The sequence below is a fragment of the Porites lutea genome, chromosome 1 (genome assembly GCF_958299795.1).
Source record: "Porites lutea chromosome 1, jaPorLute2.1, whole genome shotgun sequence".
Classification (NCBI taxonomy): domain Eukaryota; kingdom Metazoa; phylum Cnidaria; class Anthozoa; order Scleractinia; family Poritidae; genus Porites; species Porites lutea.
The window spans coordinates 857,701-877,263 of NC_133201.1; the positions used below are offsets into that span (position 1 = coordinate 857,701).

Here is a 19,563-nt window from a genome sequence, read left to right on the forward strand (position 1 = left end):
TTGACTTTCGTAAGTTTCAAATCAAACAGTATGTAAGGAACTTAAGAGACTACACTCACTTGCGTAAAGTCTTGACACCCTCATGATGACTGATTGATACTCTAAAAAAAAACCAGTTCACATGCAATAACTTACAAAATGATGAATTAACAGTTATTGGACGAGGGTGAGCAAAATATAGTGTTTTGTCAGTGGCGAACACAGTTGGACGACATTACCCATGAACAGACCATTACTTGTGGGCAATTATTTGCTGGTCACGTGGTTGGCTCTCGGCTTATGAAAAGGAAGAAAAATTCGAATCGAATGATAATGACGTTTCTTGTGCTTTTTGAGTAGCAGGCTAGTCGTCGTAGTTTGTCTTCATTAGACCTAGACAAACTCCATCAGTCATCAAACCAATCAATGCAGAATGTAGAAACCTAAAAAATACAACCTTTTGTCGACAGTGATAAGCACCAAGAGCACAAAGCTTTGCCCAAAGCAAGGTGTTTTGCTTTTCATTAACTCGTCTAGGCCAGCAAATTAGTTAGCCAATACAACTAATTACGTTTTAACTAATTATTCATTAGGGAGGTTTTCAGACGACGGACGAGATGTGCGTTGCTTTTCTGATGTACTACCCAAGCGCTAATTTTACGAAATGTGCCATTTTTGCTCGAGCTGCCGCAACGGGACTGTTTTCCAAATATTCACAGTAAGAGTTACATTTTTCTCAAAGACAACGAAAAGAAGAAGGCGTCTGGCATTTTTATTGTTCGCACAAACCCCCTCTTTGGTCTTTAATTCAGGTACCATAGAAGGTAATAACCGCCGGCGTAAAACGTCTAAAAGTTTTGACTGCCCTTTTAATTTCTCAGTTTCAGTCCACTGAAACTCCCTTTCTCGGGCTTAGGCCAATTTCTCGTATACTCTCGTAACTATAGCACCGCTTTGTTGAGCCTATTCATTAAGTACTTTGTTAGACAGCCCATGAAGAAAAAAAAAAAAAGATTTCTACAAATTTATCCTCAGCGAGTAGTTTGCATTCACGGTCAACGTTACCCTCTGATGTCACAGATCTTGAAGTATTGCTCGCTTCACTTTTGGCGGACAACAGTTTTATTGTTAGATGTCAAAGTAATAAATAAAAACGCGCGCTGTTGGGGGTAAGAATCCAACTTCAATAAAATCCCATACACCAGCTGTTTAAGGAGGTTGCTAAATAAACTAAATGTTTTTTTTTACATAGTTGTATTTATTAAGTTGCTTCCTTTCCCTTACCACAGGAATGGAACACATCAGATCCCTTTCCCTCCAAAAATATGGACCAGTGAAATGACACAAGATCTGCGAGCAGCTTATGACGCGGATCTTGAACTTGGTGTGAGTTGCAAGGCCACTGGTGCCCGAAACATACAGGTTTGTGAGTGTAATTAAAATACAGTAAGACTGTTAACAAGCTTCTCGATTTCTTTTCTTTCTTTCTTTTTGAATTCGTTGCATGTTATCAGACAGTTAATATGTGCATAAAAATATAAAACACGTTAGATAAAGGAAAAACAAAGTAAAATAAAATGGATGAACATTGCAACCGGAGCAGGAGACAGGACAATGTCTTAGTTGATATCTTGCCCCAATAACCAAATAGAAGACCATAAATAACAGACCCCCCCCCCCCCACTTCCCCCCAACCTTAACCACCCATTGCCCCTCTCCCCATGAAAAGACACAAAAGTATCACCCTATACCCGACTGGTTCGAAGGACATAAGACAGAGTACTGTGAATGTAAATATCTAAGATCCTTTTCTTAAAACCAGAAAGCGACTGATTCGTATTTCGAGAGTGTTACTCGTCTAGGCTCTCTTCCCCAGTTTCCTTTTGCAGAGAGACAATTTTATGTTTACATCAACCACAGTGAAAATAAATTTAAAATGAGAATTCGCGTTCGTTCAAACTTTTGTCGCCATTCGCCAGATGCCAAATATAATAACGGTATCCTGTCATTGGAATTACGAAGGACTGCATTTAAATTTCAAAAGTAAAAGAAAGGTTAATCGACAAGCGTTGATGTCTCGAAACATTGAGAGGGAGCTTACGTCACGCAACCAGGACGGCGACAGCAACGATAACGTCAGAGGGCAATAGGTTTAGATAAATAAAACGACAACTTTGCACGTGTATCACGCTTTTTGGTGCATTTCTTTACCGTCACTGCACGACTAAGGATCACTAAGACGTGAAATTTCCTAATTTCACGTCAGTTTGTAGTGGACGGCCACCTCTCTACGACGGCAACGGCCACTAACGTATGTCCCCAACTGCCAAAATAACCTCTCGACAATGGCCAGTGTTTTTCAACGACTGATGAAAAAGTCAAGGATGGTTACGAATTGGCACGTTTACTGGGATCAATCGCGGCAATAGTATTTTGATTTTGCTTCATTTATATTGCTGCAGTAATTTCTTATAGCGAATGTTGCGAACCTTGCTCGTTTTGGCGGTCACGTTAACATTTTGATTCAAGACATAATTCAAGCTTTTTCTGTATTTATCTCCATACATATATCTGACTGGATTTATGAAAACATAGCTTCAGTGAGTGTCTAAGGGTCCTATGCTAAGTGCGTCCTTGGTAACAAGACTTTGACCCTCCCCACCCAGGACAATGGGTGACTGTCTGCACCTCCCACTGAGCACTGCAATTATCATGATAATCATTCTCAGCAGAGGCCTGATTCAGCTGTCTAGGGCAAATTAAGAACAAGGTACTCGCCAGTCAAGGCCAGCACTGAACACGGTTGCTTACTGAAGGGGTTGTGCCAAAACACCCCCCTCCCTACCCCACTAGTTTTGACCCCAAGGCCTGATCCACCCACCCACTGTTAGGGCAGTCTCTGGGCTATCCAGCTGTACCGACCAAGACGTCAAGCCCCTTATATTTTTGGGCACCGGACTGGCCTGGAGCCGGGCTGCGCCCGGCGCCAGGCGAAAACACAGTAGCCACGTTTTAACGAAATCAGACAGATATACATATACATATATGATTAGATTACCATGATTATGGGTTATCGGTAGTCTGTCAGTTAAGCCGTGTCGTTATTGGCTATAAAGACTCGTAATCTCGTTGGTGCGTTTTGATCCGTCTATTGTCACAGTTAAAAGTGTCGTTGTTCGTTGGTCAAATTGTCGGTTGTCCAGTCATTCTCTCGTAGTCAGTTTTGCTTGAGTCCGTCAATGAGTCGTTTGTACGGTGCCGGTAACTGTTGACTGCGAATCAGTGGCGTTTTTTTCTGAGTTAGTAAACCAGCTTTCTAAAGCGAGTCGTTGATAGTAGAACACGTAAAACATGTCGCAGAGTCCCAGTCGATTTGATGTTTCGTCTGTAAATGGTGCTCGGCAATGTGATTGTTGATGTCATCATTTCTCGCCGCTCGTTTGTGTTCAGTCAGTCGCGTACTAAGGTTTCTGCCGGTTTCACCAATGTGAGTGGCCTGGCATTCGCAGCATTTGATCTTGTATACTTCTCCCTGTCCGTCCCCCGGTTTGTCTTTGTCCTTGACTTTTGTTTGTTCTTTGCCTGCAGGGTGTCGACAAGGCTAAGAAGCCAAGCATTACATCTCGGTATAAGCCGGTAGATCAATGTTTGATGACGAAGAACAGTGCTAATGACGTCACTCTGCAGACCGGAAGGACTGGGTACCTGTTTGTAGCAGTCGCTCTGGCCATGGTTATGCGCGCGATGTTTTGAACAACTAATGCATAACTCATTTACACTTTGCATATTTTTAGGCACCACAAACTCTTCATTCGGCGAGCTATTTTTATTTTCATGTTTTTCATATGAGTATTGGATGTCTAGGTGAAAGAATTATGGAGTAAAAGTTTGATGATCAGTGTTAAATAAAGGTAGAATTGTAACAGTGTACAATTAACTGTTTTGAACTGTCTGGGTTAGGCTGAACTGCCAATCTGATTAATGTAGACCCACTTAAAACAATAGGACTTCCACCCACTTTTCAAGGTACGTAAGATCTGCTTGTTTGATCTGCTTCGTTCCTGAACCACCATTCCTTTTCTTTTCTTCCCTTGAGCCTGTGTTAGGGCTCTCCAACGGAGAGGTGATATGAAAATCTGGTGGTTTGCCATGCCCTAATTCTTGGACCTCTGGTTTAACTTTACGGCGCATTATTCTTTCTGCTTATGAAAAGGCGCCTTAAAACCCGAAGTTCATGAGCCAGTCGTGCTCATTCCGCTGGGTTAGGGTGATATAGGTAATTACGGGAGCAAGCATTATCAGATAAGTTTTAAAGATGGTCAACCCCGTATAGTCGCATTAAAATACTGTTGTGACATACGAAGCAGCCAGGAGTCACCAGCTTATCATTTTTATTGCACGTTTTAATTAACACTTTCCTCTTTTTCATTATTTAGCAGCTTTCACAAATTTCAAACAGTTCTATGTCTCACATTCTTCTTATGATTAGCCACCTACAATGAAAATAATACACAAAGTTATTGTGGTATAATCATACAAGCTATGGCACCGCTCTGAAAAACAGGTAAAATACAACAGAATAACGCCAATTTGACCGTGGAGAGGGGGTACTCAACGAACTTTTATACAGGGAGACTCCTCCCCGAGGCCTTTTAAACTGCTTACATTTTTATAAACCATTTTTGAAAGAAAAGGTACCCCGTTCGTATACCTTCTACTGCATGAAAAATGGTACCCCTTTCAAGTAACTAGTTTAGAACACTGCATCCTTTTAACTGCTGTCAATGTATCGTTTTTATTTTAATGAATCTTTCACTTCCATAAAATGCGTGTGTTGGGCCCTTTTGGTCCTTTTACAGAACGAAATGACAGATTTCCCTGTCCTTTCGATCCCTTCTCTTTCATATACATGAAGCCTGAAAAAAAGGGAACCCCTTTTGGATGAGGCTTCTCTGTTTAGGCCATTATACGGAGTACCCCGGCAATTCGAGCACAACAGATCTTTTAAAATGCTTAGGGGAGGATACTGAAAGCTAAAAGACACACACACACACACACACACACACACACAAGGCTTACGTAGAATAGTAACTGAAAGTAATTTCAAACAAAATTAGGCCATTACTAGTGTTTTCTTCGATGAAAGGGTGTTTTCTATTGTTTTAAAGTAATGTCAAATATCATTATACAAAACCCTTTACATGTCTTTCCGTGCACACAGTGGACTGAAGTGGACAATAACATGATGGAAAGCTCAATAAAAATTTTTAACTTACGGCATTTTCGGTTGCACATTGCTTTGCAGTTCTTTCTGAAGCGTTCAGTCTTGCAGCTCAAAAATATTCTACGTATCTGACACCAGCTTCGAGGCTTCAAGTTCTCACAACTTTGCCTATTGCCGTCATTCAACATTGAAAACACATCTGTCCAAATGAGAGCAGAAAACAAATTCATGAAAATCAAATGAGCGTTTATTTCTATACTCTGTTGCATCAGGTTTCTTATTTGTCTGCAAAACATCCGGCTAAAGTCGGTTCCTTTTGCTATGACTGATAAATTGTTGAAACAGTAGTTTTTGGAGGAGAGGGAATACGATGGGGATAGGGCCAATATGGGTTAAACTCAGCTTAAACTCACTGATCATCTTATCCTCTCATGTGCTGGTATAATACGTTTTTTCTAGAGAGGATAAAGGTCCTGTATTCTCTCTCTCGGTTTCTTGCTGCCATAACTTCTGATTATTCAAACGTGCATATTTGAAAACATATCAATCAATCAATCAATCAATAAACTTTCTTTACCCTCGAATTTACAGTGTAGCACTCAAGTGCTAATATCTTCGAGCCCACTAGGTTAGTCATAATCATAATTGTTATATAGTTGGAAATTTTGTCCCAATAGCGCGGAATCTCATTGGTTTCTTCGAGGTCACATGAAATCTAAAAATGAAATTGCTTCCGCCAAAATCTGTGAGCGTGAAGTATTGCAAAATCTAGGACGTGAGAGGGTAACAGTGCACTGTTACCCGCGAATGTTGACTGACGACCGCCGTTACAGCAAGGTTTCAATAATGAATGTCCAGCTTCAAAAATTATAGCTATATAACAAATCACTTAAAGACTGGTCCCTCTGGGAACAGTTCATTTTGTTTCCCTCGAATCTCAATATTTTCCTTAGCTCTGCCTCTGGAAACATTAAGATTCTCGTGAAAAAAAACAAAAAAACCGGACTGTTTCCCTTGGGATGGGACCAGTTTTGATGTTTGATGTTTGAGTTTAATGTTTGTATTTCACTCACCCTCAACAGCATCTCTTTTACTAAACAGTTCGGAAAACTGTTCTAGATCAAGATCGTCCGAAGAAACTTCGGAAGTTACCATTGTGGCAAATGCAGTCAGAAGGACAAGAATCAGAAGGTTGATTATATTTGTGAGATCCATTGCTGCGATGAAATTTTTAATGTTCTGATTAAAGAGAAGGAAAAAATATTAGATCTGTTGAACTCATATCTTCATTTCGTCCTTTGTTTCCCGTTGAAAGGGCTAACCGTCATTTCTTACTTCATAGATCAACACCAACTACTGACAATAGATGTTGGTTTATCATGCGAACGGACGAATTAACACCTAATATAAACTCAAGTTATCAATTCATTTTTACTCAGTTCAACTGAAATTCAAATTCACCTTCATTTGATCGCCGTAAGCACCTTTGGCGTTTCATCAAGTGTCTTTCAAAAAAATGTAAATAACAATGGCTTATTTTTTAGCGCCTTCTCGTTGAATGCATTAGTAAAATTGGATGAGATATTAGCGAGGCTTTAGTGGATTAGAAAGTGTCTTTAGCCAGCAATCTCACCGAATGACGATGACGTTATACTGCAAAAGCTTATAATAAAAGTAACCAAATTACGTCAATGGGCTGTTAACACAAAGACAAAAAAATAATAAGAAAATAATAAGAAAACAACAACAATAAGTAGAGAACCTTTTCCTTACCTTTCTAAAACACTTTTTACGCAGTGACAGTAAGTTGAACTGTTTGAAGCCTTTCTCTTGGACGGTACTGAAGATCACTTGATAATCGAACCGGTAATTAAACTTTAAAAAAGCGTCCAATCCTCACCGATGAAAATGAGGTTACAAAAACTTGTCAAAGGAAAGACAAGGATCGGGAACGGCGCCCTGATCAATCAAATTACCTTATTCGCGGAATATTTTTTTCAAGCGGAGAAAAAAACCATCTGTAAATACATTATATATTACTTTCGTAATATTTAGTTTCAATTGATTTGAAAGATAGCAATATCCATACGTTCCTTTAAGACTCGAGCTTTCACCTATTAGACAGAACGAATGTCTGCGAAACATCGCGAAGGGATGAGTTTAAGGGGTTTTTGAAAAAACCTTCCACTGGAATTTAGAATCACAATCCACTTGAAACTAAAACTATTCGGCTATATGCTGATTATATTCAAGGAAGGTTTGAGATGTTATTTAAAAATGAATTCAGTGGTTAATTTTGAGTGGGATGATTTGATTTTTTAACTTTTCGAGTGGTAAAAAGATGTAATTAAAAAATAAATACAAAATTAATCTGTTGGTCGTTGAAAGTTCTTTGCTACTTAAACTCTTTTAAAATGTGACATATTTTAAGAATAAATTCGTTGCGGTGCAAGATTTTGGTGTTGGATTCTAGGTAGTTTTGGAGGCGTACAGTTAATACTGCTCTTCTCAATTTCCATGAAAAGATAGTCATGCAAAATTAACAATAGTTGCGTTTGAAGATAGTTGCACTGCGCATGCGCCACAAATGGCTGGTGAGCTTCATGCATGGGGTCGGGTCGTGTTAGTGCTTTGAAATGGCACGTGTCATTCGTATCAGGGGGCCAATTAAAAAAATATAAATAATTTTTGCTCACTCATCACAGAACCCCTCTGTGAGAATAATGTCAATACAGACCAGCTGCAAAGATATTCGTTAAGGAATAGGTTTAATTAAAGCACAAACGATACGACCGATGGCTTGTTGCTTGTTGATGGACCAATACCACATAATAATGATATGAAATAATCAAAATTAACAGCAGCTGATCGACCACGTTTCGACAGGGAAATAGCATTTAAATTCATTGAATCATTAATAAACCATGTCCTTGCTTTTTTGCTTCAAGAAATAATTGTGTCGAATCAGACATAGTTAACACTTTTTACCCCCGAGGGCATGCATTTTCCTTAATTTGGTATGGCTGTATGCATGCGTGAGTTATTTGCGAGCGAGCTGTCTTAGTCGGGCCAGTCTGTCAATCGTGAGGGGCGAATGAAGACTCTCACTAATTCCTCTGTAAGCGCATGTTGGGAAGTGTTATAGGATCGACTCCCGCTCAAATATTGGAAAAGTCAAGGGTCAATGGACTTATTTTATGGCCATTCAACGTTGGATGAATAAAACAACCATTGTCATGTTCAAATCATTCGCTTAAAAAAGTAATAACTTCAGACTATCTCATCGAACTTGAATAATTAATGATTTTTAAATTTAATTTTTGTCACACGAATTTTTGATACACGTTATGATTGTGGCTAAATACAAGACCTAAATTTGGCCCATTTCGAATGCCAAATTAGGAAGAATTTCCCAAGTTAGCAAAATGTTTCGCAGTATTTTCTACATATTGATGTAAACGTTTTCCCAGGCTTCTCCGCTAGACAGGCACCTTTAAACAAGGCTTCAAACATGCAGTAAGACAAGTCTCTTGGATCTGGACAACCTAAGAGAGAGGTATGGGGACTAGTATTATTATAATTGAAGGCCTAAACGGAAAGTTGATTAATTGGAACAGTTATATGCACTTTTAGGGCGTATAGAAAAGCACCTCTTCAGGAATTATCCCAAATTATGTTGGTCACTTGTCCATAAAATAATTTCCATTTACACTGAAAATGAAAATGATCTGTTTCAGCCCTAAAGTACCAATTCAGCTCGTCAGGCCAAAATCTCATTTAGCCCCTCCTGGAGCCTTTGAGCACAATTTATGCCAAAACATCCCAATCAAAAGGTTATTCCAGCCCAAGCTGAGGCCCTTTTAGCCCTTGGGTACAAATCAGCCCTAGGTAATTGGATTGCATTGGCCCTGATTTAAGGGAGCCAAATAAGACTCAAAAATAGAACTGTATTTTACTTACTGAAAGGGCCCCATTTTTAGGGCTAAACAGAACTTTCTTATTTACAGTCTAATCTTTTTATTAAAGATTTTGTATTACAATGAGAACTGTAGCAATCGCAACAAGAAGCAACAATAAAAACAACAACAATAGCATTAACATTTGTTACTGTAGATATTGAGAACATAGTTAAGCGGAAAATTTCAATATGAACTATTACCAAGAAAGGAAATAAGTAGCCAAAAATCTGACATATAGCAAGAGGAATAGCTTCAAAAAAGTTAATTAACCGTTCATAATCGGAAAAAAGGCGAGGAAATGGCGAACGGTTTCAATGAGGAGGGAGACAGATGTCCATTTCCTTCGACAGTCAAAGGCTGATTATAATGCATATCTTGGAAGGTGTTATATTCATCCTCTAGCCTTCTGCTTCTGCTGATAACATTCAACCTGCTTGTTTTCATGATCAGTTTTATGACGTTTGTTTCAATATGTGCAGCTTTCTCTATCTTTTTTCTTCACTCTCAGATTTTCCACATTTTGTAACAAAATGTCTAAGACAATGTGAACCAGAATGTCCCCATAATCCCAACATTGCCTCTATATACTTTATGTTTAGAAGGCCTAATAACCATAGACTGCAAAACAGTCCGTATTTTTGCGTATTCAAGTACGCGCGAGCAGTCAAACGACGCTGAAAACAGAGAGCGAGACTGGAGAGAGACGCTAAAAATACTTTTTTTTTCTCTCGCCTCACACTCGCGGGCGGTAAGACTCTTACGCCACGCTTTACCGATTTCTTTACTGATTTTGAGAAAAAAACCGACTGTTTTGCAGTCTATAATAACCACTAAATTCATATTCACATTCACATTTCCTAATAACTTCGAAAAAAATTAAAGCAAAATAAAAATATTCCCTAATGCTAAAGCTAATAATTCACAACGTTTTGAATAAATGAAACTTACAGTTTATAATACGTTCATAATACGTTCATAATACTGAGTTGTCTCTTGCAAGCCTTTTTTTAAATTTAATAATTAAAGTGAAAAAGAATGGCGAATTACACCCTACCTTCTTCTTTTGTTGATTTGTCAGCGTTAAGCCGTGAAGATGGCAATGTTCTGTAATAAGGCAAACTGCTCGCAATCACCACCACAGAAGCGAGCAAAATGAAGAGAACGGTTTCTGACAGAATTGCTTTGGACCACATGGTGTTCACAGCAGCTTTTTAAGCAGAACTAATCTTTTGAATGAGGAAGCACTGAATAATCGCGGTTTTACAATTTTGTTACCTTCATTTATTATCTTGCCACTCCAATATTGTAATTTTAGCACCCGGTGTCATTAAATAACAATAGTAATATTTCCTCTGACTCAGTGAGGTGTCATGAAAAACTTCAGATTTGTGATGAAATTGCAATAGTTTATCAACTGATAAAAATGAAATGAGAAATTGGAATCCTGACCAAGATCCTCAGTAAACCCACTAACAAAAGCAAAATTAAGCCCCATAAACCATAACAATTGTTTGTCCCTTCAAGTAATTTGAAAAGCCAGCGTAAAACCGAGATAAGTCCCAGCGCCGACAACAACAAAAACTACGACATTTCAGTGATTATAATTATGAAATATTGAGTACAGCTAAACATACGCGTGCACGAGTAAATACAGGATTTTTCGCATTTACGTATATGTATGTTACCTTCGGTTGTGTTTAGGTATAGATCGATGTTGTTACACTTTCTTCGATTTTTATAAAGCAGTGAACGGTTTCTCGAAACCAAACGCTCTTAGGTTATCATTAGGCGAAGCAACGTGATTGGACGGTTGAAAAATAGCTATGAGGTAACCACCACACGTATCTCTGTAAGTAGGATTAAAAATAACCTCAAGTTTTTAGTATTGTATATCTAGTTTTGTTATATTCCTAGACTTTCACCCTACTTAACAGGGTCTGCCACTGGTTGATTCTTGGCCATGTGGCCTTGACCAAAATCAAATGTATCCCGATCGTGATACATTAAGCAATGTACCCCGTTCGGGATACATTACAGCACGTGATCAAAGTATGGTGGAAAGTGGCGTGACAGAAGGCGGGAAAACACAGCCAATTTCACAAACATGAAGCCTCAAGCTAAAAAGCAACGATTTTTAAGTTATCCCAGAAGAGAAAACAGCAACTAGTGGAGGAAAAAGATGCAGATAATATAAGGAAAGTACTTTGTAAATCATTCTTTCAGTGGTTTTGACGAGGTTTTGAGAATTAGATTTCTGTTGTTGTATACCGAGTCGACTGTTTTGGTTCGCTCCGGTTATTCTTTTGTTGCTGTCTAAAAATATAACAAAACACTTAATGTCAAGTCCCTCCGGAAACCAGCTGGTTTTGTTTTCCTCGAGTCCTGATGTTTCCCTCGACTTCGTCCAGGGAAACATAAGGACTCTCGGGAAAACAAAACTGACTGTTTCCCCCGGGATCTGACATTAAGTGTATAATGTCGACACTTAAACATTTTGTAAGCATCATAGGTTCACTTTTGATTCCGTTTGACCAGACAGCCAAAGTTTGTCGACGAGCAATCATGTTTGAATTCATATTCCTATAATTTTCCGCAGTGGTAGTAAGTTAGCTTTAACGTTCTGTAGTGGTGAAGTTGTGGTTGATCAAAATAAAAATGTGATCTACTTTAACATTATTGCCGTTTTTTCTTTTCATTGCAGATCACGCAAATGCACTCGCTTTTCTGGTTAAAAGTATAGGGCTAGGTATCAATTTTATCCTTGCTTTAAACTTTAGTTTTAATTTATTTGTTTTGAGTATGGTAATGTATTATAATGCATTTCAAACAAAGAAAAACAAAATTTAAAATATAAACATATAATTGACCCACAACATGGACGTTTTAATGGACATCTTCTGAATTCATGAGATATGAGCCAATAAGGCTTACTGTCAGTGCATTTTGTTTTATTTGCAGGTGATTTTTACTTCGTTTCACAGTACATGCTAATTGTCCTTGTGCTAATGTTGGGACAGCTGGATAGTTATCGATCGCAATGAAATGATTATTTTCTTTATTAAACAACCTCTAATAACAAATAGAAAAGCAATAATTTCTACAATATAATTGAAAATCCTTCTCCGGAGTTTGATGAATGTCACAGGCGTTGTTGTAGATGACTTCAAACATGCAATAAGATATATCTCTTGCATCGGGACAGCCAGAATCTCCAGCGAAGTCTAAGAAGGAGAAAAGAATATATTAATAAGAAAAAGATCACTGAAAAGTCTATTTTGGACTTTATCGATTTTGGAATAAAATTCCTCTCTTAGATTCGACGCTTAATATCTTCAAAATTATTTTCTTTTAGTCCGTTAAAAAAAGTGCGTTTAATCGAAAGAGTCAAAGCAGGGCAAAGTCGTTTATTATTGTTTGAAAAACATAAAAACACCACAATATAAATCTAGGACCACTATATAGCTTCGTTCAACAGAGAATGAAAGGTACTGTTTAAGTTGTTGGAACGCTTGATGGGCTCCTGTTAATGATCAATAAGTCTTAATGGCAAAATTTGGATTTCTTTAATGAGTGTTCGCTTTCCCTCAAATACTTACACTGTATTCAGCATGCGATACCCCTGCTAAGAACCTGGCCGATTTACCACCAGCTCCGCATTGTAATCGTTTAAAAAACTCTTTTTTAGTAAATAGAAGCTGTTCGTTAATTCCTAATGCGATTCAGTTTAAAACTTCTTCAAATTTGACTCTATTTGTCATTAACTTTGACTTGCTTAAGTCGAACGTCATGTTTTTTTCTAAACTGTTGATAAATTTTAACAATGTCTCCCCAAATTTAAGATACAAATTTTAAATATCCAAGCCACATATCACATGATGATATCTTGCTCATAATAGAAAAGAATTATTAAGGTGACACTCTGTCTGACATCATTAATTCTTAACTCACGAGTATAATGTTTCTTTCGTTATTATTATTATCATTTTATCCCGAAAGATAATTTACGATCATAAGATAATACACCCTGGAGTGTTGATTTCCTTCCCAATGGTTTTGAGGAGAGGAGAGTCCCGTGGTGAGGAAAATTGCTTGCCATAAAAGCCAATGAAGAAAGTAAAAGGAAGAAGATTATACGGTAATTTGAAAACATTTCTATAACTAGGATCTCTCTACAAAACACCTGTTGGAGGAAAATGAAAGAGTAGAAACGGGATTAGCAAAGGCAAAATTCTCGGTGTGAAATCGACAAAAGTAAGTTTAATGAATTAATGGTTTTCGTTTTACTTCCAAAATGGCATTCCAAACTTACTCAGTAATACACCGTAAATACGAGTTCGTCTATCAAAGCAACTGTATTACTGCCCTAGGCTTATGCGCAAAGAGATGAAACTGCATGTTTTCAGGTACACGTTGCGGAAGTTTGAAACACAATTGGACAAAAATGACATATAAAAACAGAACATAACATAACATAACATGTTTGAGAAAAATCGTCTGAGTGTCTTTGAGTAGAGACATTCTTTAAAAACCTAGTAAATAACATAAAAAATAAAAAAACGAACAATACAAGACTTTGAATTCTTTACCTCGTACACGGAGGGCAAGAAGAAGAACCCTCAGGATTAACAGCGCAGGATTACTTAGTACTTTACCTCTTATAGTCAAAGAAATGTGCCATTTATAATGATGAAATATTATACCTGTTGGTAGACAAGTACTTAATAGTCATCAAGCCATCTCCATTCACATTCAGTTTGGCATATTTAGCGTGCACCATTATCAAATTTAACATATTAGTTTAGCCAACGCTGGCGTCTTTTTAAAAATTTGGCACAATGATAAAGCTATTACTGACAACTTTCTATATTCTCCTGAAAGAGCTTTGTATTCTGAAAAGAGCATAAAAGTTCGATAATCTTCAAGAAATCTTTCCCGTGATCGCATGATGTTTAAACACTTAACGCTTACGGTTTCACCGTTAAGCAGCGGTCCTTAAAGCATTTTAAAAAGGGCATCACAACGCTTAAATATTTTTTAAAATACATTATATAGCGTAGGGTGTGTATTTGAAACACCTTTAGAACCAACATCACTTAGCACTTGAATTTACCTTAAAAAACGTTTCCAATTAAAAGATTGCGGCGATACAATGAGGGCATATATAATCATTTTCAGCCTCGCTTGCTTTAGCAGCGACACTCTAAAAATGCAAGAGTTTTTTTTTTCGAGTTTGCGTGCCAAAAGGGGGTGGAGGGTTGAGGTCCCAGGCGTCCCTAGCAAGCGGAGATCGTGGAAACTGAGGATAAGAATCGAGACGTGTCACAGCGCCTTGCTTTCGGGTCGGTCCACGAAGTCTATCGTATGAAAGCATGATTCCTTTGGAACAAGTGAATACTTCAGCGAAAACTTCGCATATTAAAATATTTCTAATGCGCAATATAAGTTTTATATTTATTATTATTATTATTATTCAATAATAATAATAAACAGCTTTAAACATCTCCTCAATATCTTGTGAATATCACTAACAAATAGGATAGTTCTGGCATAGATCGCTCTTCGTTACTTAGCTTGCGTTACAAGAGTTTCGTGACTAAACCTACAAGATTATCTTCCCGGTACGCCTATCGGCTAAAGAAACCCACTCTTTGGAGGCAAGGTCTTGGCTTCGAGTTTTGTTTTGGGTCATACAAGGCTTTTTCGTCACGACGAAGAAAAGAAAAAGGCGCTTTTAGTCTTGGTGAACTGCAAAAAGCACCAGATTTTTAACAGATTTGAAGAAACATCCCACTACTTGTTTAGAAATCTGTCAACGACACAGTTACAAACAGCATAGAAAACATGGCACTGGCCGTTTACCAAATGACACAACAGAATCCAGTTCTGGAAAAACGGAAAATTTCGCAAATTTAACGCAGAGTTAAAGGAAACTAGAACTTCCAAGCCTTATTTCTAGGGAGGGAGTGATGCAGCAACTAAATGGTAAGCGAAAACTAAGTTAGTGTTTGTGACAGATTTTCGCGATGCGTGATGTACAGAATCTTTTGTTAACTTTGTTTTTTAAGTTTTTGCCGCCTTGCCTTTTGCCTGATTCTTGTTGCTCAAAATCACAAATTCCTCTTTTTCCTTGAATGAAGGGGAAAGATTCTGGATATAGCCGTATTTCTTCAGCTCGCGCCACGGTTAGAGTACTAAGTAAACACGATTTCTAAAGTACTCGTTGCTGTCAAGCGTTACCGTCACGTGTTTGGGCAAGGCGGGAATGTAAAATGGCATATCTATATTTTACGCTTATTCGATATTGTCTTTTTTGGGGGACGGGGAAGGGGGGCGGGGGGGAGGTGGATTATTTTCTCAGATTCTTTACAACTTGGTTACATTTTATGGTGAACTTTTATTTGTTTCTTTTCTTTAATTCTGAGTTTATGTACAAGTAGTCTATAATGACGAGGCCTCTATCAGCTCTGAGAATAATTGGTATATGAAGTACTTTTGGCATTTAGGATAACAAAATGCTTCGCAGCTCTTTTAATAAGGTGGTCGGAATAACATTAAGTGTCGATAAACCTGGTTAATTTAAATTTCTCAAGTCAGAATTATTTTTAGCGTGGTGGCTGATGATTAAGTTCAGCATCTGTTCAGTAAAATTTTGTTGTTATATTGAAAATGAGACGTCAGAAGCTGACAAATCCGTCCCTTTTCAAGTAAATTAATGAATGCCTGTTTAAAAGAAATGCTTTTTGTTACATATGTTTAAGAGCAACCCTGGCGAATTTTCTTTAAATGGTTGGAGGATCAAACAGCATCCGGTTTTTTTTTAGCTCCTCGCCGAAAGACTAGCCATAAATGACTTGTTAAAATGATGATGATGGTAAAAATGATCGAAAGAACCTGGCCTAGCCAATGGAACTGACTTGTCAAGAAAATGTCAAAAGCTCAGGCTGCACTGGCCTGTTGATAAAAGCAATTGGGCGCGATTTCAAATCGCACGCATAAACTATAGGCGATATATTACCACGAAATCGCCCTTGTTAGACTTGTTATGAAGCTGTATGCTAGAATTTTGATTTTTTTTGTGTGTGTGTTAAAAATACCAAAAATCACACTTTGGTAGACAAGTTATAATTAGTTGTTACAGATTTTACGAGATTTGGAAAAACGCAATGAATCGTAACTAATCGCCTCTGAAATCACCACGAACTTGCGTTAAACATCCTCATCAGATATGAAGAACCACTGTATCGCAACTCAATGAGGCAAAATATCCGGCTTCCGTTATGCTGTAAGTACAGATGTAGATGGCAATGCCGTCAGGAAACATTGTAACTCTAAAACAGCAAAGACAAAATGACTTGAGTTTTTCCAATATTTCACTTTTTCTTCTTTATTTTAAAGTAAGTACTTGATGCCACTTCTCTCCTCTCACTGCGGATACGTGATATCATGATTCAAGGAAACCGTATTGTGCGGTATGTATGCGGTTCTCCGCGAGTGGTCACGTTCTTATACATGTACATGCAACGAAGCGTGCTTTGCTGCAAATAACAAATAATGAAGATAATATGTTATGTGTTAAATTTCACTTACACGCGATTTATCTGTTCTTGCGCTGAGTCCCACGGAAGAGACGGCAGTGACACCATTTTAACCTCAAGAGCTCTTGCCACGTTTTATTAGGGTACAAATAAAAAAAAAACTTAATTACATGTACATGATAGGTGTTTCGCTTTTTAATCGTTCATTTACAGATATAATTCCTCTTTTTCCATCATCTTATATCAAATAACGCGCATATTAGGGTTTGACCGAAAGAGAACATGGAGCACCAAGTTTGTTGCTCAAAGATATCAATTGGCATGTTATGAATTGATTTTAAACGCCACAACAGCCACTCCGTCCGTGATCTAGATAAACTCTTATTACCTGTCTTTAATCCTCCTTTCACTTCATGAACAAAAGCTCCGCGGAAGCTTTGTTTAAAGGAAACAATCACTTGATTTGTTTTATTTGTTTGCTGAGTATTTATATAAAAAGTTAGTTCTTTCTTTCTTCGTTATAGAATGGAGCTACTCAGCTATACATTAGCCACGTTCACAAATCACTGGTGAGATTGGCTTAGATTTCTTAATTGCCACTAGATATGAACTATTAACAAAATATAGATTTAATTTGATGATCACAGCCGGGCAGCACTTTGCACGGCGATGTTATGTCCATATACAATATGTTGTTTTAAATGTGTCTGAATATAAATAAGCAAGTCACCATGAGAAACGAAAATATTGTACCTTTAAGTTTCATCTTTATAAAAACAATGATTTTTGTTTCCCGATACAAACAGCTTTGTAAACTTACAACAAAAATCCGATTAACGTCACTTCGTTAAGTCGTCACGAAGTTCTCTGCTGTTAGTTAAGGTGTATAATCAGTGCTTGGTCTTGAAATTATTAAACACTTCGGCGAACGTTAGACGGAATCCGTGTGTAGGTTATTGGGGTCTTATAAAACCTCCATCTCACTACCATAATGTCACCTTGTTAAAGTTCGGTATCTTCTACCACAAACACCTTGAAAGTGACACTGTTTACCGTGTATTCTGCCAGTGTAGAGCGTTCTTGGTCTAACAGTATCTGAAGTAACACCTTTGTCGCTTCGGGTAAACCACGATTCCTATTTTCGCTGGATGCCTCATGGAGGCGAGTATGTCTTGTTGTCGCACCGGTCGCCGATCGAGTAACTGGTTTAAATTCCAACACCTTATAGTCCCCTCTCCTGTCGCTTAATTTCGACCCCACAGCCTCTTTAAGAATATCGCTCAGTGAAGGGGTTCGAGTCGGAGATAACTTCTTCATGGTAAATAGAATAGTCGTCGAACAACGGCTTTGCTTACGAAAAGGTAATTTCCCTTGGTTTATAGGCCGCTTGAGATCACTCTGAAGATGCAAAATAGCGAGTCATGAAAATCAGTTATTTAACCGACTCTCGCTTATCAAGTCTGGACAAAATGATCGTGCGAATTCTTTGTTTCCACTCTTAATCTAGTTTCTAGTGTTTGTATCTTCTGCAGTATAAATCCTGCAACAAAAGAGTCATGCATATTGGTCATTGGTGGAATTACTGTCGCCGCATTGATGTTTAATCCTCAAGTATTAGTTCGAAGTTCCAGGCTTCCAACTGACATAGTTCAGATTCCAAAATGCCACACGTAAGTGGGGTTTTCAACATTCATCGTCGTTCTGTATTGCTATGATCTGCAAGAAGATTTAAATCGCTGAAAAAAGGCTTAATATTCAAATCTTAAGTGAAACAGGAATCAATTTTCCTACTTTAAGATTGTATTCTCTATCTAGGCCGGTCCACGCAATCCCTTTGATGTGATAACGTGCGGTGGTTGAAATGGGATTCATGACAATTTTCTTTCATCGAGTTATTCAATATTGAACACACAACAATGAAGCATATGTGTATAATTACTCTCACCGTAAATAACTGGAATTCCTGTTTGCCTTTACATCTTGTATCTGCAAACAGGGAAGGCGGAGTAGGTGCTGTTGGGGAGCGTAATTATATATATAAGCCCTTCCACCTAATATTTCCAAACAAAGAGTGAATAACTACGGGAGAGTCACCAGTCAGCTCCCTTCAAATGTTCTGCCGTTTCGGCAGAAATAAATGCAACAAACTAGTTAGAAAACCAGGTCTTGTGAACCTTTCACCTTAAATTAAAGAAGACCAACTGCTTTAAATCCACAGTTAATAAATAAATAAATAAATGCATACATACATACATACATACATACAAACATTCTGAATGAATGAATGAATAAAGAAATAAATAGATACATTAGATAAATAAACAGATAAGCAAGGAAATAACTAAACGAATAAATAAATTAACAAATAATAAATAATCATTAGAACAGTAAAGGCCCCTTAATTTTAAAATGTCACAAAGGTGGAAGGAATTCTTGGAGCCGACCTCTGGACAAGAAGAAGGAAACTTTCGTGACAAGAAACTGATTGTTGTCAGTAATATTAGGTATAAGAATGGCTACCATGCATGAGCTTTTGTATAAGAATGGTCTGATGATACCCGATCTTTAGTCCATACAGACGACGTCTTTAGCGTGATATGAACCTCTGTGCAAACCACTAGCCCTGAGAAAGGCCTCATGTTAACAGCGTCAATGACATTCATGATTCTGACACCATCAAAATCGAATCTACGCACTCCCTCGATACATCAGTGGTCTTTACAGTTAACCTAGTGACTGGTCTCAGTGCTTAGATCTTCATTTCTAAACGTAGGCTCTGTGCGACTCGTGTTGGCTTTTCATCGCGTATTCTCTACTAACGAAACTTTCCAATTAACTCTCCGCTTTCGTATTTTATTAAGAAATA

General features: G+C 37.8%; 2 protein-coding genes across 4 annotated transcripts in view; one reads left to right on the forward strand and one right to left on the reverse strand.

Annotated features, from left to right (window-relative positions):
- LOC140933442 (dopamine beta-hydroxylase-like) overlaps window positions 1-3,896 on the forward strand; it is a 4,309-nt gene extending 413 nt beyond the window's left edge. The window contains exons 2-5 of the mRNA XM_073383004.1: window positions 1-9; window positions 573-697; window positions 1,269-1,401; window positions 3,568-3,896. The exon at window positions 1-9 is cut by the window's left edge and continues 51 nt beyond it. Coding sequence (XP_073239105.1) covers window positions 1-9; window positions 573-697; window positions 1,269-1,401; window positions 3,568-3,732 — 432 coding nt within the window. The 3' untranslated portion in view covers window positions 3,733-3,896. The remainder of the gene's footprint in view (window positions 10-572; window positions 698-1,268; window positions 1,402-3,567) is intronic.
- Window positions 3,897-4,352: 456 nt separating this feature from the next.
- On the reverse strand, window positions 4,353-7,198 carry LOC140933460 (uncharacterized). Of its 3 annotated transcripts, XM_073383037.1 has the most exons (5): window positions 6,977-7,198; window positions 6,837-6,899; window positions 6,277-6,442; window positions 5,256-5,402; window positions 4,353-4,472 (listed from the first exon to the last, which is right to left on the reverse strand). In XM_073383037.1, the coding sequence occupies exons 3-5, from the start codon at window positions 6,416-6,418 to the stop codon at window positions 4,465-4,467; spliced, it is 297 nt and encodes a 98-aa protein (XP_073239138.1). In that variant the 5' UTR covers window positions 6,419-6,442; window positions 6,837-6,899; window positions 6,977-7,198; the 3' UTR covers window positions 4,353-4,464. The 3 variants fall into 3 exon arrangements, with proteins under 3 accessions (XP_073239138.1, XP_073239130.1, XP_073239123.1); XM_073383029.1 differs by lacking the exon at window positions 6,837-6,899 and having other exon boundaries at window positions 6,977-7,196; XM_073383022.1 differs by lacking the exons at window positions 6,837-6,899; window positions 6,977-7,198 and adding an exon at window positions 6,665-6,827.
- Between the last annotated feature and the right edge of the window lie 12,365 nt (window positions 7,199-19,563).

Coding starts and splice junctions, on each gene's coding strand:
- LOC140933460 (XM_073383022.1), bottom strand. Junction 5,403..6,276: donor TAAAAGAGATGCTGTTGAGG/GTGAGTGAAATA, acceptor TCATTTGGACAG/ATGTGTTTTCAATGTTGAAT.